The sequence below is a fragment of the Lactuca virosa genome, chromosome 5 (assembly GCF_052849685.1).
Source record: "Lactuca virosa cultivar CGN04683 chromosome 5, Lactuca_virosa_CGN04683_v6, whole genome shotgun sequence".
Classification (NCBI taxonomy): Eukaryota; Viridiplantae; Streptophyta; class Magnoliopsida; order Asterales; family Asteraceae; genus Lactuca; species Lactuca virosa.
This window is the reverse complement of record NC_136430.1, coordinates 333,890,049-333,914,554: the sequence shown is the minus strand read 5'-3', so window position 1 is coordinate 333,914,554 and position 24,506 is coordinate 333,890,049. Positions and strand designations below refer to the sequence as shown.

At 37.1% G+C, this 24,506-nt stretch overlaps 2 protein-coding genes across 3 annotated transcripts; one reads left to right on the top strand and one right to left on the bottom strand.

Moving 5' to 3' along the window:
- Positions 1–7,929, bottom strand: LOC145115647 (coatomer subunit gamma-2-like). 2 transcript variants are annotated; one of them, XM_079051991.1, is made up of 18 exons: positions 7,704–7,929; positions 6,117–6,214; positions 5,961–6,011; positions 5,746–5,859; positions 5,454–5,654; positions 4,781–4,882; positions 4,589–4,696; positions 4,275–4,508; positions 3,292–3,542; positions 3,042–3,213; positions 2,524–2,679; positions 1,829–1,879; positions 1,600–1,740; positions 1,328–1,525; positions 1,101–1,232; positions 864–1,037; positions 474–713; positions 1–402 (listed from the first exon to the last, which is right to left on the bottom strand). In XM_079051991.1, the coding sequence occupies exons 1-18, from the start codon at positions 7,744–7,746 to the stop codon at positions 211–213; spliced, it is 2,658 nt and encodes an 885-aa protein (XP_078908117.1). In that variant the 5' UTR covers positions 7,747–7,929; the 3' UTR covers positions 1–210. The 2 variants fall into 2 exon arrangements, with proteins under 2 accessions (XP_078908117.1, XP_078908118.1); XM_079051992.1 differs by having other exon boundaries at positions 6,117–6,211.
- A 5,597-nt stretch (positions 7,930–13,526) lies between these two features.
- Positions 13,527–15,501, top strand: LOC145113256 (uncharacterized). The gene is made up of 5 exons (XM_079049368.1): positions 13,527–13,947; positions 14,063–14,370; positions 14,455–14,513; positions 14,802–15,345; positions 15,433–15,501. Exons 1-5 carry the CDS (start codon positions 13,527–13,529, stop codon positions 15,499–15,501), a joined length of 1,401 nt encoding a protein of 466 aa, XP_078905494.1.
- The last annotated feature ends 9,005 nt before the right edge of the window (positions 15,502–24,506 follow it).

The following is a 24,506-nucleotide window of genomic DNA, read 5'->3' as shown; positions in this document are numbered from 1 at the left end:
TTAAAAAGCAAAATACATATACTATTTCTTCTTGTTTACACCACAAAATATCAACCACATGTATGTCTTTAACATCTTCACAAAACTATCTTCAAATAATCCTTATTGTCTAGACAAAAAGAACAATTTTTATATCCCCTCAAACTCAACCAACAGTCTCATAATTTTGTAAATCAAAAACTCGAAAAAAAAATAAAAAGAAAAAACGGACTAGTTGGCTACAAGTTCATGAATAGCATCACTTACAAGTTCATCCTCAGATCTGACAGCAAGTTTCATTGCAACCTCCTTGGCACTATCAACCCCAAAGGATAAGCGAACAAGCACCTTCACATTGCCTATGTACACACCCGATAACAAACACGTGTGTGATCTTGAGTTGGCTGCAACCACTTCTGTCCCCTGAAACACAGCATATGAATTTGTCATTTTTATATTTATTTAAACATAACGTATGGATTTCATTTACTTACTTCACAAGGCTGCATGCCAAGAAGGTTGATGACAGTGTTCACGGCTTCTTTCAAACTTTCCCTTGGACCAAGGCCGTATTCATCAACACGCTCAAAATCTGGGGATAAGCTTTCCCATGCATTTCGGAAATTTGAGACCCCGACTTTAAGCATGTAGTCTGATGCAACCACCTCAAATTCCTCCAGTTGATATTCATCTTCCACACCATCTTCCTCAGCCTCACCGGTCGAGGGATCAACCTGGAATTTATATACAAGAGTTTCTTTGGTATCATGGAATGGAACCACAAAGGACAATGGATCATTACATTCCATTATCAATTATCATGTTTGATCTCACAAAGTTAAACAAGAAAAACAGGGATTGGATATTTGGATAGTATTTATTACCTCTTTAACAATGAACCTCAAGACATTGGAAAATTTGCCAATAGATGGAACACCCTCTGGTTTTTCAAATGCGACAAATGTTTGTCCTGGTGTATCATATGGCAGGGATTTTAATGGCTTGGTTGCTAATTCTTCAAATTCTTCTGCTTCTGAAGCATCCACAACAATCGTGACCTAAAATTTCAATATTGTTAGTTTTAATTTACTAAAAATAACATCTTATATATTAGAGCTTACATTTTCCAATAACTGCTCAGGGATTGTATTGGTACAGTTGTACTGGAACACAACGTACTTATCGAATATGTGTTTGACAACATTAACCGCATACTCCGTTTCAGCTTCAGTCAGCTCCACTGGTGCAGATGACTGGTTACAGAAACACGAAACTTTAATCAGGATAAGTTAAAAGAAAACCATGGATATCACATATCAGTAAGTTAAGGGATATGCTGTCAAAGAACCTTAAAAAGCTGTCCAAAAGTTGAAAACTCTGGGATTGATAAGAGTAACTTTTCATAAGTATCAACTGTTGAAGTGGGGCCAGCTGGCGGAGCACCAAGACCAGTGGGCTTTTTAGCCTGAGCTTTTTTCTCAGCAAATGGCTGAGATTTGACTTCCCTTGATACAGAATTGATATCAAAGGGTTCGTCTGATGGTTCCTGTATTCGCAAATTTTAAAAAATAATTATTGTAGGAAATGAGAAAAGTGACAAATTTTTGTGTGGTAACTTACATAGTTTTTCAAACTAGTCTCGAGGTTGACCAGTGGGAGATCTAGTGACCCAAAGAGAAATTCCTTTACATCTTTATCAGTTTCAACAACAGAACCATCGCCTCCAAGGGTATTCAGATATAGTGTAGCCCTGTCACGAACCTACCCATGACACCCAAAAAGTAGTCAAATGTTTTTGAACTATAGATTTAAGGTCAAACGTTACATACTGCTTATGAATACAACTAACCTCATCATCATTATCGTATAAACAGCGCCTTAATAGAACAAATATACGAGGCTGCAAATATTATGAATTCATGTTAGTTAAGACAATCGTCTACTTCAATATTAATAAACGAAATAATAAGTTTCAATTTTGGTCACTGAGTTTAACACTTTGTTCAGTTTTGGTCCCAAAAGGAATCGGTTTGCAAATTTGGTCCTTATTTTGATGTTTTATAACAATTTTGGTCCTTGAATCGTTAAATCTAACTACCACTCGGCTGTTAGTTTTTTTCAAAATGACCAGTTTGCCCTTGGACCAAAACTAAATAAGAAAAAGACAGTATGCCACAGGGACCAAATCTGTAATTTTCATAATTTTCTCTTGATTTTATTATTAAACTACTTTCTAAAATATAACATATTTATTTGTATTTGTCTTGACAAGTATAAGTTTTCAAAATATATTTAACATTTAAAATGACCATTTTGTTCTTCACCCACCGACATGTTGTATATTAAGATATTATTAGGCTAATCTTTATATTCATGAGCTAATGTTACCTTTTTATAAATAGTTTAGAGAAACAGATTCAATGTATATGGTATATATATATGATATTGGCTTGAAGTTATTTTCTATAAAAATCATAAAACTTTAAATAGATACATGAATTCTGTAATTACTAGAATAAATTTTGAAGATAGCACCAAACTTACCTTGAGTGAGTCAACCATAGCTCCAAACTTTGCCAAAGTGCTAACTGCACTGGCTCGAACAGTTGCGTTCTCAAGTATGACACGGTTATATATATAGCGAATGAATTTGCTAGGGTCTGCTGTTTTTGGTCCCTCAATTCCAAGAAAATGAAGAATCTAAAAATGAAGTAAAAAAGTTCAGTAAAATAAATGACCAATGGAAATATAAAAAGTTAAAAACGATAAAAAGCTAGATAAAATTTAGAGTAAACTACAAAAATGGTCCCTGAGTTTTCTGATTTTGATATGTTTAGTCCAGAATTGAAATATTTTCAATTTTGGTCCTTATTTCAAGGTTTCATATCGATTTGATCCCCAAGACTTTCTGATTTTTCTCCTTATTTCAAGGTTACAGAGACCAAGTCGATATGAAACCTTTTTCAAATTTGGACTAAACACAGTAAAAAGCAGGAAGCACAGGGACCAGTTTTGTAATTTACTCTAAAATTAAAAAGAAAATAGCAGAAAGAAATGATAACCTGTGTTGAAAGATATGTGAATTCACAATCCTCGATGAATTCACAGAGGTGAAGGAGGCCGCCCTCTTTTGCATCTGGGATATCTCTTATAATAGTAACAATTGAATCAACGATTGCTTTTTTGTACTCAAACCCACCTTCCTCTCTCAATATATTGCTTAAGAAATTCATCCTAATAAGGAAAGTAGACAATTATATTGGTTATATTACATGTTGAATTTTGAGAAGAAATGAAGTTGAAGAGACTCACAATGTTCTGAATTTCAGGGGGAACTTCAAACATAATGATCGAATGGCATCAACCACAACAATTTTGAACTCGTCAGCAATGTCAGACATGAAGTTTGTAATTTGTTTCATCAAACGATCAACACCTGATTCATTTCCAGTTTTCAAAAGTGTGGTAATGGCAAGGGTAGCGATACTTCTGTTTTGGTCTGAAATTAGACTCTCCATATCTATGTTGCAGGTAGTTACTGCCATTGGTTGAGTCATCGCCACCTGTACATGATGACACCCGATGTTATCTATCAGGATATAGATAAGGGGAAAGATACTATGGGCTTTGTTTGGTATGATTAAATGGAAATATGGAATCACAAAGGAGACAAAGTAAAGGAATGGGTTATTGTGTTCTATTATCATGTTTGGTTGAGTTGAAGGAATGGAATAAGTTATTCAATGATGTTTGTTACAATTAAAAAACTAAATTAAACTAAACTGATAAATAAATAAAAATAATCAAATAAGGATATATCGTTAAATAATCTATATATAAATATATTTCATGCTGTTGGAATAAACTTATAAACATATTCTATACGTATTTCATATAGTCAAAAAAAATTTCACTCTAAAAAAATTGCTAGCATAAGCTTTAAAAAATAAAAAAGAAGATAATTTTAGTTGTTTTTGGAAAATGACAAAAAAAACTAATTGAAAGTTTGAACTTTTTTTAAACATTATCGTTATTGAAGATTATATAAATAAAACTAATTTAGAATTATAGTATCATTCTATTCCATCAAGGAATGAAAAAACACCGCCTCCCCATGGAAGGACAATCATCTCAGGAGAAAGAATCACATGCCATGAGGAGTGCTCTATTCCATTCCAATGACAAACAGACACGGTTTTTTCATCACTTCATGATGCTCAATTCCATTCCCGCTTTGACTACTGTTATACCAAAGAAGAACAATCAGATTCACTATAGAGGGGGAGAAAAATGACCTTGTTTAATGTGCGGACAGCAGCAAATCGAAGTACTGGCTTAGAGGAACTTAAGAAGAGCTGTAGAACAGTTATTGCAGGGGTCAATTCTCGGCTAGTAACACCACTTAATTCCGTTATTGCCCTTGCAGCTTCAAAAATAACCATCTCTGATTTGTGGCGAAGACAACTTTCCAAATAGTCATAAAATGGGCGGTCCCCAGGTTGACTGTTCATGCTTGACTCCCTAATAACCTGAAAACAGTAATTTAATTATTTCACAGAAAAAATATATACATTCAAAAAGAACAGAGTGAACAAAACTACAAAAGTACCTGACTGGTGTAACGGATGAGTAGGCATTGGGCTAAAGGTGAACGAACAGTACCCTTTGTTAAGCTGGTAACTAATTTGCTGACAGCTAAGCGGTCGTTTTGTCTTATCTGGAAATATATCCGATTTTTTTTAATGAATAGTATTGGTTTGCAATACAAAAAATTTCACATGAGGCCCATTTGTAACAGTACCTGGTGGAGCAAACCAAGGGCGTGAAACTGTACAAGTGCAGCCCTAGATTGAACAGCTTCTTGTACCTCATTGCTCCATCTTTTCACAATCTCTGGGTTTGTCTAAGATAGAAGGATATAAGATAAGTAGAGATAAATAAAAATTAATAATAACACGAGCTATTGCGATTTCTCAATCACTGATTGTAAGATTGGTTTGATGGAATGGAATGGACAGGGTAAAGAAATAAGCAAGGTAATGCAATGAATCATTACATTCCATGATCATGTTTGGTTGGCTTGTAGGAATGGAATGAAATTTTTATATAATTTTACCTCTATTCTGTAATCTATACATTATTTTAATTATAAATTAACAACTTTGATTTATGAAAACTGAAAATTAAAGATAATAAAAAGCTCAATAAAACCTAAAGAAGTTATAATAAAAAGTTAAAAACAAAACCTTTCAGTTATATTCAAACAATAAAATTATAAAATAATTAAGATAGTGATTTTTTTCAAAAGTATTTGTCATTAAAAATTACATAAATAAAAAATAGGTTATATGGCAACTTTTCATTCCATTTGCAATCCGCATCAGGAAAAACAAACATTTTTTTCTCATTACAATGGAATGAACCATTCCATTCCTTCCATGATTCCATCACACCAAACACTAGTTAAGTTGTACCTGGAGCAAATGGATACCACTGACTAGGGCTGCACTAGCAACTACAGGGTTTTTGTCAACAATAGCTTGTTTTAAGTATCTTTCAATCTGAGTCAGAAGTGTCCCATCTGTGATGCGACAGAGAACACGAATAGCATTTGCTCGATACACATCAGTCTTGCTATTCATGTCTTTCATAAGGGAACTTGTGACAATAATAACCTTCATAGCACAAGGAAATGTAGCATGTCATTCAAATATAACAGCATAAAATCTGATATACAAATAAGGAATAAAATTAATTATCTGATACCTCATCTGCAGAGGGAGAGAGCTCCTTTATGATCAAATAAACCATTCTTCTTAATCCAATATCTTTAGACTGGAAAAGTTTTGTTACTGAAAAGAAAACTTCTGTGGCTTCAACCTACAAATAAAGAGCAACAATAAAATATTAAATACTAATATGATGTAACCAAGATGGATAAAAGATCTGGTGTTGTCTTTTTAACCAGTCAAAGATCTGACCTTTGTGAAGGTATCACCTTGATTCAGAAGATAAAGCAGCTTGGTAATAACCTGGCAACCAAAGAAGAAATATTATGTATTAGATCATGTTCATGTAAGAGGATGATACAACAAATTATGCACCACAAATCAGGTGTTGACATAAAAAAGAAGCACCTGAGAACACCTCCTTGAATCTAACTGAGGATCATTGAAGACCCTGGCTTCCTGAAGAACTGCTCCTTTCTCGATTCCAGAAAAGGGGGAATACTCTGCTGCACAATACAAAGAGACCTCATTTTAATTATTTACAACAAGTGTAGATCAAGTTCAGTAACATGAAGTTACAAAGATACACTGATATGTATCATACTATCATCTACAACCAATCTAAAGTATAAACACAGGTCGATGAATCGATGCTACAAAAGATGCAGGACCTTTTCATGCATTAATAACCAAATGTGCAGTACTCAGAAGCTGGAATCATTTATCAGTTAGATATGCTCTTCTATTAATTAGAAGGAATTGACTAGTTGTACTTAAGGGGTTGAAATTGCTCAAGAATATTTCATTAAGTGAGGTCAATCACACAACCTATAGATTATATCATTGTTCCATCAGCTCTTTAAGTCTTTGTAAACTTCGAGCTTGCCTATCAGATTAGCTGAAACTATAGGTTGCACACTTGGACCTATTCAAACACAAAGTAGATCTAGCAATGAAATGGAAATGAATTGAATCTCAATATAACACTAGAGATGATACTAGAGACGCTGATACTCAGTGGCATGATCACGACAAACAGATAACATGCCTATGAATTCCTATGCTCATTTTTTGAATTCTTTTGTTTGGCTATCAGTGTGGGGAGCTGATGGAACTACAACAGAATCTGCAGGTTATTGTATTTTACAACAATTTGTGAAATTCCACACACAGCCTTATCCTATTTCTTTTAATTACCAAACCAGATCTGTTGATCTCAATTTACAAAAATACACTGATCAAGATTACCATCAACAGATCAAAAGCATATAATTTGTTGAAGCCACCTTAGAAACAAGACTTACCCCTATACAATAACCAAACTATGCAGTACTCGTTTTTTGACAATTTCTATAAGATAAAGGCTTCTCCATTTAATCAGATGTGATTCGGTATTTAAGAAAATGTAGGAAGGATACATTTTAGGCTTTTTTCATTCCTAGAGAATATCTCATATGATTGTTGGAAATCTCGGTAAATAACATATTCTATTTTAGTTCCATCAAATCTCATTAAACACACAGTCAAGCCAACCTGATTTCACAAACACCATTATCATCAGAAATAATCAGATCGACTGATATAGTAATCTCTCAACAGCTTACAAATCAGCTTAACTAAATTATTTTCACTACCTGTTTAACCACAATGTAGATCTATAATGAAAATAGAAATCATCTAAATCACACAATAACAACGAAGAATAGCAGTAACAGGCCAAACCTCCGTAATACACAGTCAAGTCAACTGGATTTCGCAACACCAATACCATTAGTAACAATGAGATCGAACGATATAATGATTTCAAGAGCTTGCAAATCAGATTTGCTAAATTTACATTCACGACCTATTTAACCACAATGCAGATCTAAATTGAAATCGGAGATCACTTAAATCACAGTGATACTGACGAACAGCAATAACGGGCCAAATCGACGAAAATGACAAATATTATCAGATAATTCAAAAAAACGAGGTAGAAATTCGAAGTCTTACCTTCCTCGTCGCGATCATCGTCTTTCTTCACGTACTGCGCCATTAGAGTGAAAGAATAAGAATTATAAACCTAGATGTCCAATCGATTGCAAAAATGAATCAGATCTTCGTCTTCTGTGTCGGTATGAGTGGGATTGTGAGCCCAACTGGAAGTTTACGAGCAGATCTCCTCTCGTCTCTCTCCTTCTATCCTTACAAGAGAATTTTTTGACGGAGGGTTGCAATCTGCAAATACTATAAAATGTGTGTATTAACGCTTTACATAAAATAGTTAATTTTTGACAAATTTACAAAAGTGATCCTTGTGTTTTGACAAAAATATATATTTTTGATCCAAAAATATTTGCTGGTCTACTAATAGTCTAAAATTGGATTTTTTATTAGCTTTGGTCCCTTTTATAACAATCGTTAGAACCCAATGTTATCTAGTAAAAAAAAAGGATATTTCATCTTTTCAATTGGCTCTCCCATCAACACATATTATTTTAATATATTTGCGATCAAGCCAAGACATTTCCTTTCAAACTAGAAGTATCTGAAACATAAAATGAAAATCATAAGCACGTAGCTTAGTGAGTTCCTCAAAATACCACATACTAAACAAACATACTGCCAAGCATATCTGGGTGCTGGCCTACCCATTCTATTTATTTCAACCGGATACTACCGAGCATATTTGGGTGTTGGTCTACCGCTTCGGTCTATTTCAATTGGATATTGCCAAGCATATATCAGTGTTGGCCTACCCCTTCGATCTATTTTAACCGGATACTGCCAAGTATATTTGGGTGTTGGCCTACCCCTTTGGTATATTTCAACAAAATATTGGGTCTATTTTACCCCCTACTACTACCACATAATATCATAACAACAATCACAGAGTCATCAAGCAAATACACGCATAACTGACAATTATCACAAAGACAATCATCACACTATAACATAAACTAGTGGGTCGGACTTAGTGCCTTCGACCCACGACTACTGCGAAGGAAGACTCACCTTGAACCGTTGATAATCAACTAACTGATCGGGTCGCTGAACCAAATAACCTCGCACCAACTAACAAAAAATACAACCTTAATTAATAATTAACCCGATAACTCAAAATCCAAAGCTCAATCCTTAATCCAACTTCCTAAAGGGTAAAAGACCATTTTTACCCTTTTCTTACTTGGCCCAAAACCAAGATCCAACCCATTAGCACAAAAGCCCAAATCTCCAAATGGCAACCCAAAGCCCAATATAGACCAACTTCCTAGTTGGGCCCAAAACCATTATAGGACCAATATTAAGGAAGCCCACATACTATCCATGGCCCAAAGTCAGAAGTGCAATGGCCCAACAAGGCCCAAACCTTAAAAGGCCCAAAATTAACTTGTTGGGGAGTACGCCCCGCGTACCAGAAGAGTATGCCCCGTGTACACACCCTCGAAGCACAAAGTACAAGCGATCGATGTAAAATTCATCATTACGTTGAGCGTACCTCCACGTCCACCCAACGTACTCGACAGGGATCCAAAAGTCAGCATTAAGCTCTTAATGGTTAAGACAATGACTTCCAAACTCAGATATGACCTAATAAGATGTCTGAACACATAAAGTTGGTAACTTTACTCCCTTTTCATGGCTTAATGGGACCAAAAACTTAATACAAACCATAATAAGCACCCAAACTCATGCATGGTCCAACATAACTCATCAAGATGACATTTTTATGAACAAGGGACCTCCCAAATTTCAAGATCCAGCATACTAAGCTCTTGGAGTAGCCCATACTCACAAGGATGACTCTAAGGACCAAAATGATCCAAAATACTCCTTAAACTAGATCTAACACCTGGATTCATCAAGATAGAAACTTTATACCTCCAGAAGATAGATCAAGGTGCACCAAGGCTGGATCCAAGACCTCCAGACAATCCTATACTTCTCCAAGAAGCTCATTCTTCTTCAAAGATCACAAAAATGCATGAAATACCACCAAAAGCTCGAAAACCACACCAAAGGAGGCTAGGGTTTCGATTCTAGAGTTTAAAGGGATGGAAGTTGAAGATCATAAGGTTTGGTGTTGAGTTAGGAGCTTAAATAGGGTCGAAGACCCTAAATTAGGGGTTGGGTCTGACTGGAGTACGTCATGCGTAACTCTGGTATAACCACTGTACTCCAATGAGAAATCGTGACACCTCTGCCTAGTACGCCCAACGTACTCCCCAAGTACGCCCCACGTACTAGGCTGGCCCTTAATCCTTCAATCTTTCGAATGACATATCTTCTTCATTTTAAATTCCGATTTCGACGATCCTTATATTTACGGAAAGGTGACAAGAAGCTCTACACTTCTATCAACTCATCATTGCCTTAAAACTTCTCGAACTAAAATCCAAAATACAACAAAAGCCCGGACTGACACTTTACCGATATACCTCTTGGCTCCAAAATACAAACCGAACACCCAGATCATCTAAAATACACTACCCACACCCAAAGGGGTCTAAATCTATCTTTCCCAAAGGCCCTAAACCTTATGATAACTGATCTTCAGGTCACCGCCCCGAATTAGGAAACGATTCAGAACAGGGAATTACAGTAGGACACCATGCTTGCCAACCGATCCAACACATGATGATGGGTTTCAGGATAAGAATAAAGGACATTCTTACCCTCCAAAGCATCGACATATTTTTCATTCATCTCCACACATGCTCGACGAAGGCCGAGCTGAATAGCTGTTGTCTGCACTGCGGCATTGACATTCCCAAATCTGCATAGTTATATAAAGCACGGATGAAGGAGGGAATGCCTTCCTATACCAACCACCGAAGCTCATATGCTCTGACTTTGGTTGCTAAGGTAAAACGAGAATCATTTTGAAAAAATGAGGTTTGGGTTTGATTCAACTAAAGAGTCTGAGCATCCCTATCAGCAAGAAGTCCCTTATGGACAACAAGTTCTTCCTCTATTATCTTACTGCGTACATCATTGTCAGAACAGGATATCTGCAGCTCAGAGACCTTCTCAGTAAATCGAAGCTTTAAGGACTCGAACTGATGGGTCTTTTCCTCCAACTCTTTGGTGAGGGTCAAGCGATGACCAATGGCATCGCCTGTTTTAATCTAAATATCTTCATTTAAGTTCTTCATCTCATTTTGGTAGCGAATACTTTCACTCAGGTCGCCTACAATAAGGGTGTTCCTTTCAGAAAGCCTCCTTACCCTTTCTCAGAGTTCTTGTGCTTCATGTTCAGTTCATTCATGAATCTTCCTAAGACCTTTTAGTTTGTGTCGGCACTCCTTAAACTTAACCTGATGCTGGGCAAGAAGCTCAGTTCGGGCCTTGGTACGAGTAGATACCTCATTGATGATATTCATACCTTCCATTAGATGGGAACGAGATTTGTCAAGGGTTTCTTCATCGAAGCACTCGACAATTTAGGGATTCTAGGAATGGCACTGGTAGTAAAAGGACATTGAAACTGAGGAAGTGAAGCTGTAAGACTGACCAAGGTAGGAATCGAAGCCTCCTTACCAGAACATGGGATCACTGCAGTAAATAAATAGAGGAGAAAAAAGGGAGTAGGTTCTAATAAGTCAGCTCCCAAGTATGCGCCATATATATATATATATATATATATATATATATATATATATATAAGAGGGAAAGAAGAAATACGCAGCTTATAAGCAGAAAGAAAAAATCCACTTACGATTTACGCCAGACATAGGGGGATTCAGATTAGAAGGAGGCTTAGCAGAGGAAGTATCTATAAACATCGATGAAGACCTAGGAATATCAGACTCCAAGATTAACGGATTCACAGTTACAACAGTGGCTTCTGCGTTAGTGGCTTAAAAATGACCAAGCCTAGCCCCAAACAACTTCTGGCGAAAAATAGCAGCAACAGACAAAACAAAGGTAACCAAACCTCTTAATAGAGGTTGAGATACCTCGGTAACAACCAGAGCTTCGACAGAAACAACAAAGACAAGGGGGACTTCCATTTGGCTCGAGGGAGTAGAAAAAAGTTTCAATAGAAGGAACCACGGAGTCAGACGAAGTGATGTTATCTTCGACATGCTTTTAACGCAGGATCAGTGGTCACAAGGCAGTCATGAAGAGCAGAGGATGTATGGGTTTCTACAGGATCATTGGACTCAACAGATGTAGGGGGACCTGGGTGCCAGATCCTCTGGACTCCTGCAACTTCGGCTCATGAGTTCGAGCATACCTCTTTCGTTTCAGAGGGGAGGCGGTGATTGACTAGTCAGGACGGTTCATTACGCCCTCCAAGGAAACCACCTTTTCCAAACCGATTTTCCTTTTTAAGGATAAATCTTTCATAACAGCCCTAGTAGAGGAAGACGGAGGTTTCCCACTGCCTGACTCCATTTTCATATTTTTCTTGATCAAAGAGGAGACGGGTGGTATCAAAGCTTATGAAGATGGGGGGATTCATGGTGGAATCCATGCTAGATTCTGAAGGAGAAGGGTATTTTGGTATAACAACTTCCTCGGTGACCAAAACTTGTTTTTTCTTGGTCGATTGTGTTCACGTAGAGAAATCATTGACTTTACCCTTTCTTTTTTTTGTGTTTGCAGAAGTATATGACAACTATTTCACGTTGAAGATACACTACAGTGGTGTCTTCACCAAAGCACCTGGAAGGAAATACGTTGATGGTGTTGTAGCATATGTAGATGATGTTGACACTGATTTATTTTCAGTTCATGAGCTTGATGACATGGTCCGAGAACTAGGGTACAAAACTGAGCAAACCCTTTACTACCATTTCTGTATCCCTGAATACCTTTTAGACTATGGCTTAATGCCTTTAGGTAATGACCAAGATGTACTTAAAATGGTATCGTATGTCCCTAAACACATACTTATAAGGGTGTATATTGAAAATGGCCAGACAAGGGTAGTTAGTTATTACAAGTCTCCTTCTAAAGTTGTTATTGAAGAGTTGGAGCCTGATAGTGTGTCACCTGAAATGAATAGAAAAAAACCTTGTAGGAGAGAAGCAGGATCATGTAGTAGAAAGCTTGATTTAAAAAAGTTTGTGAACCCTGATTATGAGCAGTCACAAGTATTAGATGTTGATGAAGGGCATGATTAATCAAAGAGTATTCTGCCATATATAAGGTCACAAGCTAGCAAACAAAGTCATGGCATTCAAGAGTAAATGGTCAATCATGAAATTGAAACTCAAGAAGAAGTGATCACTAGTGCAGTTGAAACTGAAGAACCAGTGGGAACTTACCATGTAGAGGAACCAAGTTGCAAAGTTGATGATGGAGTTTGTACTGCAACAGTTGATGACTTTGAACCATTTGTAGAGGATTACTCACTTTATGCTGATTATGATGCTGAGTTTAATGTTCAAACTTCATGTGAACAACAACCATAAGTGGATTATCTAGAAGGTATGGTGAGTGATGATAGTGGAGAGGCTTTTTATTCTGAGAGTGGACATGGTTATGAGGGTAGTGGAGATGATTCTGCTGATAATAAATACAATGTGGATGAGTCTAACATACAATTTGATGTAGATGTAGACATGAGTGAATTATATAATGTTGTTGATGTAGATGAACATGGAATATTAAACAATCATTCTAACAGATGAAGGGAATGACATGGTTGATAATGAGTTGGAAGTTATCAATTTGCGGGATTTCATGAAGATGATAGGAAGAGACTGCTAAAATAGTTGAGTAAGTCAAGTAGATGCTCACATGGAGAGGTTCATGTAAAACCATTTCAGATTGGCCAGGTCTTCAAAACCAAGCGTGATGTTAAAAACTTCATGAACTCACATGATGTATAAAACAAGGAGGTCTCTATACCTAGCAAAAAATGACAAAATCAGGATTAGGGTGAAATGTAAAGGTGTTGTAAGTAAGCCATCTAAAGCAGTTGATGGTGGTGGGCCCTCAACTAGAAGTAGGGCAAAGTGCAAGGGTAAAGATGTAATTGCCAATAAAGGTACATGCCCATGGGCAGTCCAAATCTCGAGGGCTAATGAAAATCAGGATTGGTTGGTGAAAACAGTACAAGATGAACATAAATGTTTGCAAACAAGGGCGGTTAAAGCTTTCACTTCCAGATACGTAGCAAACTTAATTGTTCGACAAATTCAAAGTAACCCTAAAATTCCAGTGAAAGCTTTACACGAAGAGTTGTGTAAGAAACTAGAGTTAGGAATGTCATTGCAAAAGGTTGTTAGGGAAAAAGACAATGGTTGAATGTATCATTAGTGGGGACTACCAAGTACAGTATGGATTTTTAAGGGATTATGTGTTGGAGCTACTAAACACTAATCCTGGTATAACAGTTCGGATTGATGTGTATCCAGAAACCTCCCTCTCTATTACCACAAGAACTTTTAGAAGAATATATGTCTCTCTGGGTGCATTGAAGTTGGGATTCAAAGTTAGTTTAAGAGATTTTCTAGGTGTGGATGGTACATTCTTGAAGGGCCCTTACCCTGGGCAAGTGTTAACTGCTATAGGGTTGGACTCAAACAATGGCATATACCCTGTAGCATATGTAGTGGTAGAGACAGAATCAACAAGTAGTTGGACCTGGTTCTTGGAACTGTTAGGAGAAGATTTGGATCTGGGAGCAAATTCAAACTTTACATTCATTTCTGATAGACAAAAGGTATGTATCACCTAACTTTTTTTCTTATTACTCTTGCTAGATACATTTGGGTAACTGATGTTGCATACATTGACTTTTGTTTAGGGAATAATACCAGCAATTGAGAAGGTATTCCCCAGTGCAGAACATAGGTTTTATTTGAGGCATATCCAGGAAAATATGAATAAACAGTGGAAAGGAAAAGACTTAAGTGATCAGATTTAGGAGTGTGGTAGAGCAACAACAGTCAATCACTTTAACAGAGCAATAGATGAGTTGAAGAATATCAATGAGGAGGCTCATGCTTGGGTGTGTAAGATCCCAACAAACACTTGGTCTAAATCTCACTTCACTGGTATGTTTGTAGAAATTTAATGATAAATGTTAATCTTTCCTGTTGTGTGTTTACTATATGTGTAATTGTCTTCTCTTAATATATATTATACATGTAGGGCACACACTGATTGTTTGTTGAATAACCTTTGTGAGGTATTCAATTCTAAGCTAGATGAAGGTAGGGATAAACATATTATCACTTGCTTAGAGTATATTAGAGAGTATCTCATGAGGAGGTTATGTGTGGTGCAAAAGGAAATAGATAAGTGTGAAGGACTTCTAATCCCTACTGCAACTACAGTGTTTGAAAAGATTAAGACTGATGCAACTAAGTATGTGGCTAAATACAATGGGGCAGGAAAGTACCAAGTAGCAAACACATGGCAAGATCAGTATGTGGTAAACTTGAATGAGCAAAGTTACAGTTGTAGGTTTTGGGAGATTACAGATTTCCCATGTAGACATGTTGTTTGTGCTATATGGGACAAAAATGAAAATGGAGAAAATGCCCCACATGTTGATGAATGGGTCCATCCTTACTATAGGTTATCAACATGGAAAGCCATGTATTTCAACAAAATTGATCCATTGAATGGACGTTTAATGTGGCCTAAAAGTGACTGCCCATTCACTTTACTACCACCAAAACATAAAACACGGGTTTGTATTTCAAGTAGACCAAATATATAAAATACATGTGAACATGGAATGAGTTCAATTTTAACTATAGTATATCAATATGTGTAGGTTGGGAGGCCTAAGAAGAAGAGAAGGAGGAGTGTTGATGAGCCAAACAGCCAAGCTGGTAAATTGTGAAGGAAATATCTGGTAGTCACTTGTTCAAAGTGTCATAACAAAGGGAACAATTCCAGAACATGTAACGGGCAGGGAGGCAGTGGTGAAGTTGGAGGGGGCTGAAAACTATGTTTAGTAGTTATTAGGATGCTTGTGTTGTAGGTCTTTTGAAACTTAAGTCATGTGTACTTGTTTGAAGATGTAATGGCTGTATTTTTAGTAGTGTCGTCTTTATTTGTTTTGAAACTTAGTACGATGGTTGTGTTAAGAACTTTAAAACTTTGCATGTAATGGTGTGTATGCACATTTTGGTAATGAATTAATTTGTTTTGTGTACTACCCTTCAAAGATCAATATATAACAAGGTACATTTCAATTGCAAATCAAAACCATCTTAAAGATGCATTTGCAATACACTTAACAATTGCATTTCAAAAACATTCAAGAAATTTTACAATCAACTATAACAAACTACATTCCATTACCATTACCATTACCATTCCATTACGTTAATCTGATACATAAACCAAATACAACAACACCAATTCCAAAACCCCCTACATAAACTGAAAGCAAAAAAACCCCTATTCGATTAAAATAAAAAAAAACCCTGCAACTGTTACAAACCAAAAACCGAAACTCCATTACCATCCAAACTTTGACAAAATACTTAGAGATTAAAATGAAACCAAAAAAAGAACACCCATGAACAAAACAATGTCAGATGGTAGTTCCACAATTCTGCACTTGCAATGGTAACCCTCTCTTCCAATCGGTTCATTGATCTTATCAAACCTGGAATCACCGCCAATGCCCTAGCACACATAGGAGGATCATACCATCAAAGGAACCCACATCTTGTACAGTTCCAGAATTGTCTTACGGGGTTACGATCCGTCCAAGAAGTGATCTTCATTACTTCATTCCCACATCTGCAAGTCACCATCTTTGAATCAGAAGCGATTGGATGTCGTAAAGGGTGAAACGGTCGACCAACAGTGGAAGGGATAAGAGAGATGACGATCACAGATAAAGGTAAAGGGTTTGCCCAAAAATCGGACATGCAATTGATAACGGAGTGATCCGGAAGGACCAAAAGTTAAAAGTTTTGAAACCACAAGGACGATCCGTGAGGTTTTTGTAAATTAGGGACCAAACTTCAGATTTTGTGAAACCATAGGGACCATTTTTGAAGTTTTGTCTAAACTATATAAAAATAGTTTATAAGACTTCAACATTTTTGTAACATGTTGAGCAAAAGTGTATAATTATATAAAAATACATATATAATTATTTCAATCCATATTATTTTTATCATGGTAAAATGATAATGGCACATACAAGAGATTATTCATTTCGACGACATATTTTATAAACTATGATAAATATAGTTTATGGGGCATACACACTATTTTCCCTTTCGGGACAAATAAATAAATATTTAAAGATATAATTATTTTTACACTATATAACCACTATTAGAAGGGCAATACTTTCATTACAAGAAAAATGAGTTTTCATTACACTAGACGTAAACCGGTTAATACAATTTTGTGAGACATGCCTTCACCGTACCTACTAGAGTACATACTAAAGTTCCTGAATTAGAACCAGAGTCTTGGTAAGAGAGTGTGACACTTGTGTGTAGATCTATACGGGACTGACAATCCCGCACCTAAACTGTTAGCAACAGTTAGACCGACAGGTCTGGGGTGACAAATGTATAACATTCCGATGCCTGAAGAACGTCATAGCAGGCCAACTAGTCGCTAGCATGGTTATAATAACTCATATGGGGTATTAACAATACATTTGGTTTATGGGGCTAACTTACACTATTTTCAATCAGTTTTATTTAAATGATGAAACTACACTATACTACTTTCCAGTACAGTACTTATACATATCGGTCTTAGGGTATCTAAGACTACAATTCATTAAAAGGAAATATTGGATTTTCTGGACGTACACTCTATCATTTTACAAAAAAAAATGTCAGATTTTACTCATACAAAACGCTTATGAACTCACCAACTTAAATGTTGACACTTTTCAAAACTACTTGTATTCTCAGGAAATCAGTAAACAGGTATTCATAAGGATTTTGAAGATGGGGCGTAGCAGCGTCACGTCATATATTTTTGTCATTTGTATTTGGCATCAAACAAACAACGATTCGAATACAATGTAAACTTATAAATTATCAATATGATGGTTGTATGACTTTGATCACTCTTATTCAATTGTTATGATATTGTACATGAAGTCATCCACCCCCAGACGTTTCCGCCGTTCTCAGTTTTGGGGTGTGACAGATTGGTATCAGAGCATTGTTTATAGTGAACTAAGTATATCAAACCACGTAAGATATACAACTATAAATACAATGGGGCTAAAACACTCTGACCAAGAAATATACTTTTTAAAATATAATAATATTTTTATAAAAGTATACGTACATGCATACATACTAGAACAGTGTCATCACGAGAACAACACAAAAGTAAAGAGACAAGTTGAACACTACGATTAATCCTAGAACGTTATGTAATCATATATGGGATAAATATAGTCTAATCGACTATATTTATGCGACATATGACTAACATGTGTTGGGAATGGTCGTGGTGAACAACGAGTCTAAAACTTACCAACACCCCATACAAGGAACTCTAGAACCGAACATAAAGTTTAAAATACTATAGGAGTATTTTATGATACTATAGAACCATACAACTACACTCTTTATGTGTCTTTTATATAGTTATTTCTTGCACGGTCGACATAACCAAACATATAGTTAAGACACTTTGTTTCGATAATACTCGATTCATGACCATTATCAAAGACTTACCATCATTCCACCTTTAAACATTATGGCAGAAGAATGCCACCACGAAAATCTATAAGGCGTGTCAACAACACACCAACAACTCCACCACCCCCACCAATGGATTCAACTGTTTTTCAAGTTGCTGTAACAGCCATTGTGGCAGCCGCCATGACTCAAATCAGCACAAATGGTACCAATGGGACGGGAAACGGTACCAATAATTCTAACCAGGGAGAAAGCCAGGGATGCCCAAGGGAATGCTCCTATAAAGACTTCACTAATTGCAAACCCAGACCCTTCAATGGAAGCGGAGGTATCATTACTCTGACACGATGTTTCGAGAAGACAAAGTCAGTGTTTGAGATTTGTGCATTCCCGAAAGAAAGCTAGGTCAAATTTGCAACCTGCACTTTCGTTGACGGGGCTCTTTCCTGGTGGAATAGCAACGTCAAATCACTAACTCTCCCGGTGGCCAACTCTATGAGCTGGGAGGACTTAAAGATCATGATGCTGGAGGAATATTGCCCGAGGGGCGAAGTACAGAAACTGGAACAGGAGCTCTGGAACCTCACAATGATAGGCTCTAACATCGCAGCCTATACTGCCAGATTTAGCGATCTAGCAGTTGTGACATCCCCATTTTCACGGCCAGAAAAGACCGATTTTGTTTATGCTTTATAAAAATCAGAGTAATTCTTTTAATAAAAATGTTGCGGAATTTGTTCCCAGAAAAACATGATAAATACGTTATCAATTCATTTCCGAAGAAATGTATTTTATTCATTTTTAAAACATTGGGATGTCATCGTCAATACAAAAACATAAGCATAAACAAAACTTACATTCATTTACACTAGTGATCTACATGTCTTTTAAATCTCTCAATGTACAGTAGCTTCATATCGACACCTGTGATAGAAATAAGCTAGAGTGGGTCAGGTTGGGAAACCTGGTGAGTACATACGGTTTTCAACCCACAATAATATAATTATTATGTTAAACATCAAACAATCAACCCAATTACTCATCCCCATTATCTTCTTTACTCTTAAGGATCTACCATAAGAATTAGCTATTCCTCGTTCATTCATTCCAAAGGATCATCCTAAGGAATCGACACGAAATCCATCGTTGCCAGGGTTTACTCAACAGGCACTAAGTCGCATAGTCGCCAGGGTTTATACAACAGGGTACATCTGGTGAACACGCAGTTCAAAACATCTGGTGAACACTTAGTTCAAAACACCTGGTGAACACTTAGTTCAAAACATATGGTGAACACTTAGTTCAAAACATATCGTGAACACTTAGTTCAAAAATACCTAGTGAATACGTAGTTCAAAAACACCTACAAGTTACGAGCCTGCTAGTGTTCCACTGGACTGTCTAGAATAGTCTGTGGTCGTCATCTATACTCCGCTAGATGGCTAGATCATCTTAAACATTGAGGCCTCTCATCATTTTACCACACATCAATTATTTAATCTACCCATGTTTTACCCAACATTTTCGTAGATATAAAATACATATACAGTTTAAATCATTTAAAACATGTATAAATCGTTCATCCCTCATAGATATCAAGAACACAGATAATATGCACACATAGCTAGTAATTTATATTAAATACTTCATATCTATGTGTAAGATGAAAGTAACTATGCACTCACTTGAAAAGGTGGTGACTCGGTACTCGGACAGTACTTCGTTATCTCAAAACAATTTTCCCTTGACAAAACCTAGTATCAATACCACTAGGGTTTAGTCTAACGTTAACCGCGACTAATTAATAGTCTAGCTATTATTACTATTATATAAGCGTTAAGAAACACTCTTATATAACTCATAATAATAGCCCAAATAATTATTTTAAGGTCCTAATAATGATACTATATTAAAACATAAGCTATACTAAAGATATGGTAGGCATAGCTCACTTACAACGGGTTTTCTCGAAAACCGGGCTTCGCTGGAGCAGCGTTCCCTAGCCGAAAGGCTCTTTTCTCGGGACTCCGGGAGCCTTGGGGCTTCCTTCGGGTGCTAGGGGGTTTACCTAGACTTTAGGGGGGTTAGGGTAGGCTAGAGAGAGAGTGTAGAGAGAGAAAGTTGAAGGGGAGAGGTGTGGGAAATGAAGGAACCCGACACCTCTATTTATAGGCTGATTTCCTGATGGACTCGCCGAGTCAGTTCACTGACTCGCCGAGTCAGTGCCATGTGTCATCACCTGATGGCTTTTCTTGGGGAGAAAGCCTTGGCCCATATTCAGCCACGTCACCCCTTTTGCAGCAGCACCCTGCCGACTTCTAAACCCCGTAACTTTCGCATACGAGCTCCATTTTCGACGTTCTTTTTTTCCACGCGTAGGTAAAAACAAGATCTACAACTTTCATTTAGACTCGATCGGCTAGTTCTCGACCGATCTTAAATTTAACAGTAGGAGGAGATTAGACTGTTAAATGACCGCAAAAAATTCGTATCTCCTTCATACGGACTCCGTTTTCGTCTGTCTTTTTACCGTTGAGTTCCTATTAATGAGATCTTCAACTCTCATTTAGGTCGCGTAAGCCAAAAACCGCTCGAACTAAAATTCGAGTTTCGGGTCGTGCACTGTTATGCCAAATCTTAGAAAATTCATAACTTCCTCATACGAAGTCAGATTTGGGCGTTCTTTTTTTTTGTATGTTCTCGGTTTAACGTACACTACAACTTTTGTTTAGATCACTAAGGCCAAAAGTCGCTCTATCGTAAATTCACTATTTACGCTTCCCGGTGCCGTGCCGGTTTTGCCGTAAAACTTCGACGCGCCATAACTTCTTCGTTATAACTTGGATTTCGGCGTTCTTTATATGTACGGAACCCTTGTAACATATACTACCACTTGGAAAAGATTAATCCTTCTAAATAATCTTCCATCAAAAACTAATTTTTGATGCTTATTGTCTCTAAATTGAGTAGCCCGGATCTGCAGGCGTTACAGCAGTACTATGTCCCGGGATGATCACCCCGGAAAGCAAGAAGGTGGAACGTTTCATCTGGGGACTATCCCCCCAGATTCAAGGAATGGTGATAGCTTCAAACCCGACCACTTTTGACAGTGCCAAACGCTTGGCCCAAAGACTCATCGATCATGGAGTTCGCCAAGGCATAATGGCCCCCGTCCCCGAGCAAACAAAAGGGAGTGACAATAAGAGAAAGTTCTAGAACAAGAAGAAGGCCAGTCGGAACAAGAGCCTACAAAGAAACAACAAACTGTGGCAGTCCATGTTGTTACTGTCCCCGCCGCCCCAGCACCTGCCAAACAATATGTTAGGACTCTCCCAAAATGCAACAAGTGCAACTTCCATCACTATGGAGCCTGCCGAGAGATGCAATGCAATAATTGCAACAGGAAGGGGCACACTACTCGTTTCTGTAAGGTGCCGACATAACAAACCACCCAAGCCGCTAATGTCGGGGTAATCTAGTCTTGCTACGGATGTGGTGAAACGGGGCATTTCAAGAAGGAGTGTCCAAAAGCAAGGAATGATGGAGGCGTGGGAAGGGTTTTAGCAATGGGGCATGAGGAGGCCATGAATGATCCTACCGTGGTTACTGGTACGTTTCTCCTCAATAATTCATATGCATGCATACTTTTCGATAGTGGTGTGGAGAAAAGTTTCGTGAGCCACATGTTTAAACACTTACTTAAACAGAAGCCCCAATCACTAAATGTAACATTCACCATAGAAATGGCAAATGGAAAGAGAGAGAGCACTAACGATATATACATAGGATGTACCCTCACTCTAAACAACTATTCTTTCCAAATCGACCTAATGTCGGTCATAATAAGGAGTTTCGACGTTATCATTGGCATGGATTGGTTAAGTCCTCACCATGTTGATATCCTGTGTTACGAAAAGGTCGTTCGCCTTAATCTACCAAGTAGCAAAACCCTCGTCATTTATGGCGACAAACCCGACACAAATCTACAAATCATCTCTTGCATCAAGGCTCAAAAGTATCTACGCAAGGAATAATACGCCTTCTTAGCCCACGTGGTGGATGAGAAACAAGAAGTGAAAAACATCAAGTATATTCCCATAGTCTGTAATTTTCCATATGTATTCCCAGAAGAACTTCCGGGAATACCACACGTACGCCAAGTCGAGTTCAGAATCGACTTGATTCCTGGAGCCACCCCCGTAGCCAAATCCCCATACCGTTTAGCATCGGCAGAAATGCAGGAATTGTCCAGTCAACTGAACGAACTGCTAAGCAAAGGATTCATCAGACCAAGCTTCTCACCTTGGGGAGCACCGGTCCTGTTCGTGAAGAAGAAAGATGGATCATTCCGCATGTGCATAAACTATCGAGAACTAAATAAACTCACCATCAAGAACCGATATCCTTTACCCCGAATTGACGACTTTTTCGACCAACTGCAAGGATCAAGTTACTTCTCAAAGATTGACCTAAGATCCGGGTACCATCAGCTGCGAGTGCAGGAGGAAGATATGTTGGATAAGGCGTCTAAGTCCATAACTTATTTGGTATATACTTGAACCGACCCGGCATGGTCCATTTGGGTTGCACTTCACCCAAACTATTTATGGATAATTTTATGAGAATTGTATACTTACGATTTATTAATATATTATAAGTTATAATATATTAATATATAGTCATGTTATTTAATTAGTTTTAATCTTGAATTAATTATGAATTGATTTAGTGATTAAAAGGAAGACTAATTAAATCATGGGCTATTATATTTATATGGTGTGGGCTAATGCTCATTTGTTAATGGGCTAAGCTTATATGGAAGTCCATGGATGATCCATGGAGCTTTTAACCCATGGATCCTTGGAAGAGGAAAAGACATGGGTTATTAGGTTTTCACCCTAACCATGTACACTATATAAACAAGCTTATGTTGCATGAAAAACACCCAAAAAAGTGTGTGTGTAATAGTGGTGGCCGAAATCTAAGAGTTAGTATACTCTGTCATACATTTTCCAGGTTTGTGGTGATTTGTGATTTCCATTTGAGGCATTCACATTATTGGTGCTTGGCTCTCAAACTCCAAGGAATCAACAATCAATAAAAGGTATGTAATTCATCTAGTTCTTTTATGTTTAAAAGTACCCCATGCCATGCTAGATAGGTTATAAACCTTGGAAATTAATATTTTGCATGTACCTTAGACAAACATAGATCCAAGGTTTATTAGGGTTGCATGTACACTTAGGAAGTGTTAGAATGCTCAAAACCCAACAGTGGTATCAGAGCCTAGGCTTGTTTGGTTGATACATGATGCAAAATAGTGATAAAAAGTCGATTTTTTGCTGTCTAACTGATGAACTCGCCGAGTCCATGGGGGGACTCACCGAGTTCATGTGTAAACTCATCCTACTCGCCGAGTAGGTTCGTGCACTCGGCGAGTAGGAGCCTCAGAATGCAGATTTTCGACTTTTGCTGCTGGAAATGGACTAGAAACATTACCCTAAACTGTTTTGGTGTTTTAAAACTTGTTTTAGTTGGTGTAATGGCTGTTCTAATCCATTTACAATAGCTTATATCAAAATTTCATGCTTTGTATGTGTTCATATAATTCTTGAAACTTTGATGATCATGTTCATGTTCTTATGAATTTAGAAGATGATAGGAATTATTTGCTGAATTGTTTAGGATTAATTCTTGATCATTTATGTGTTTTAATGGAGTCCATAATTTGTCCTCAAGTTATGGATATCCAAAGGTCACTTCTTTTAAACACACACTTAAAACACATAAGTTACATGGAAATGAAGAGTCTTCATTTTTATGAACCTTTAATTCATAAGTTATGAAATGAAAAGTTTTGAATAGTTTCAAAACTTGTCCTCAAGTTTTGGAATTTGTAAAGTTACACACACTTTAATATACTTTAATTCCAAACCCTTAGAGTTTTAAAAGTTAAAATTCAACCCTTATACTATTTATAAATAGTTAAATTATTATATATATATATATGTATAAGATCAAAGTCGTCTTACCGCTAGTACGCCTCATTTACGAAGCCAGTCTATAAGGTGGGTATAAGGTTGTTGCCTATAAAATGGCAACTTAATGGGTGTCCACTCTCACCCACCGCTTGCTTGACTGGTGGAGGGTCGTTAGCCGAACGGGTAGGACAAGGACTTATAAATTCTCATTAAAAGTATAATGAATA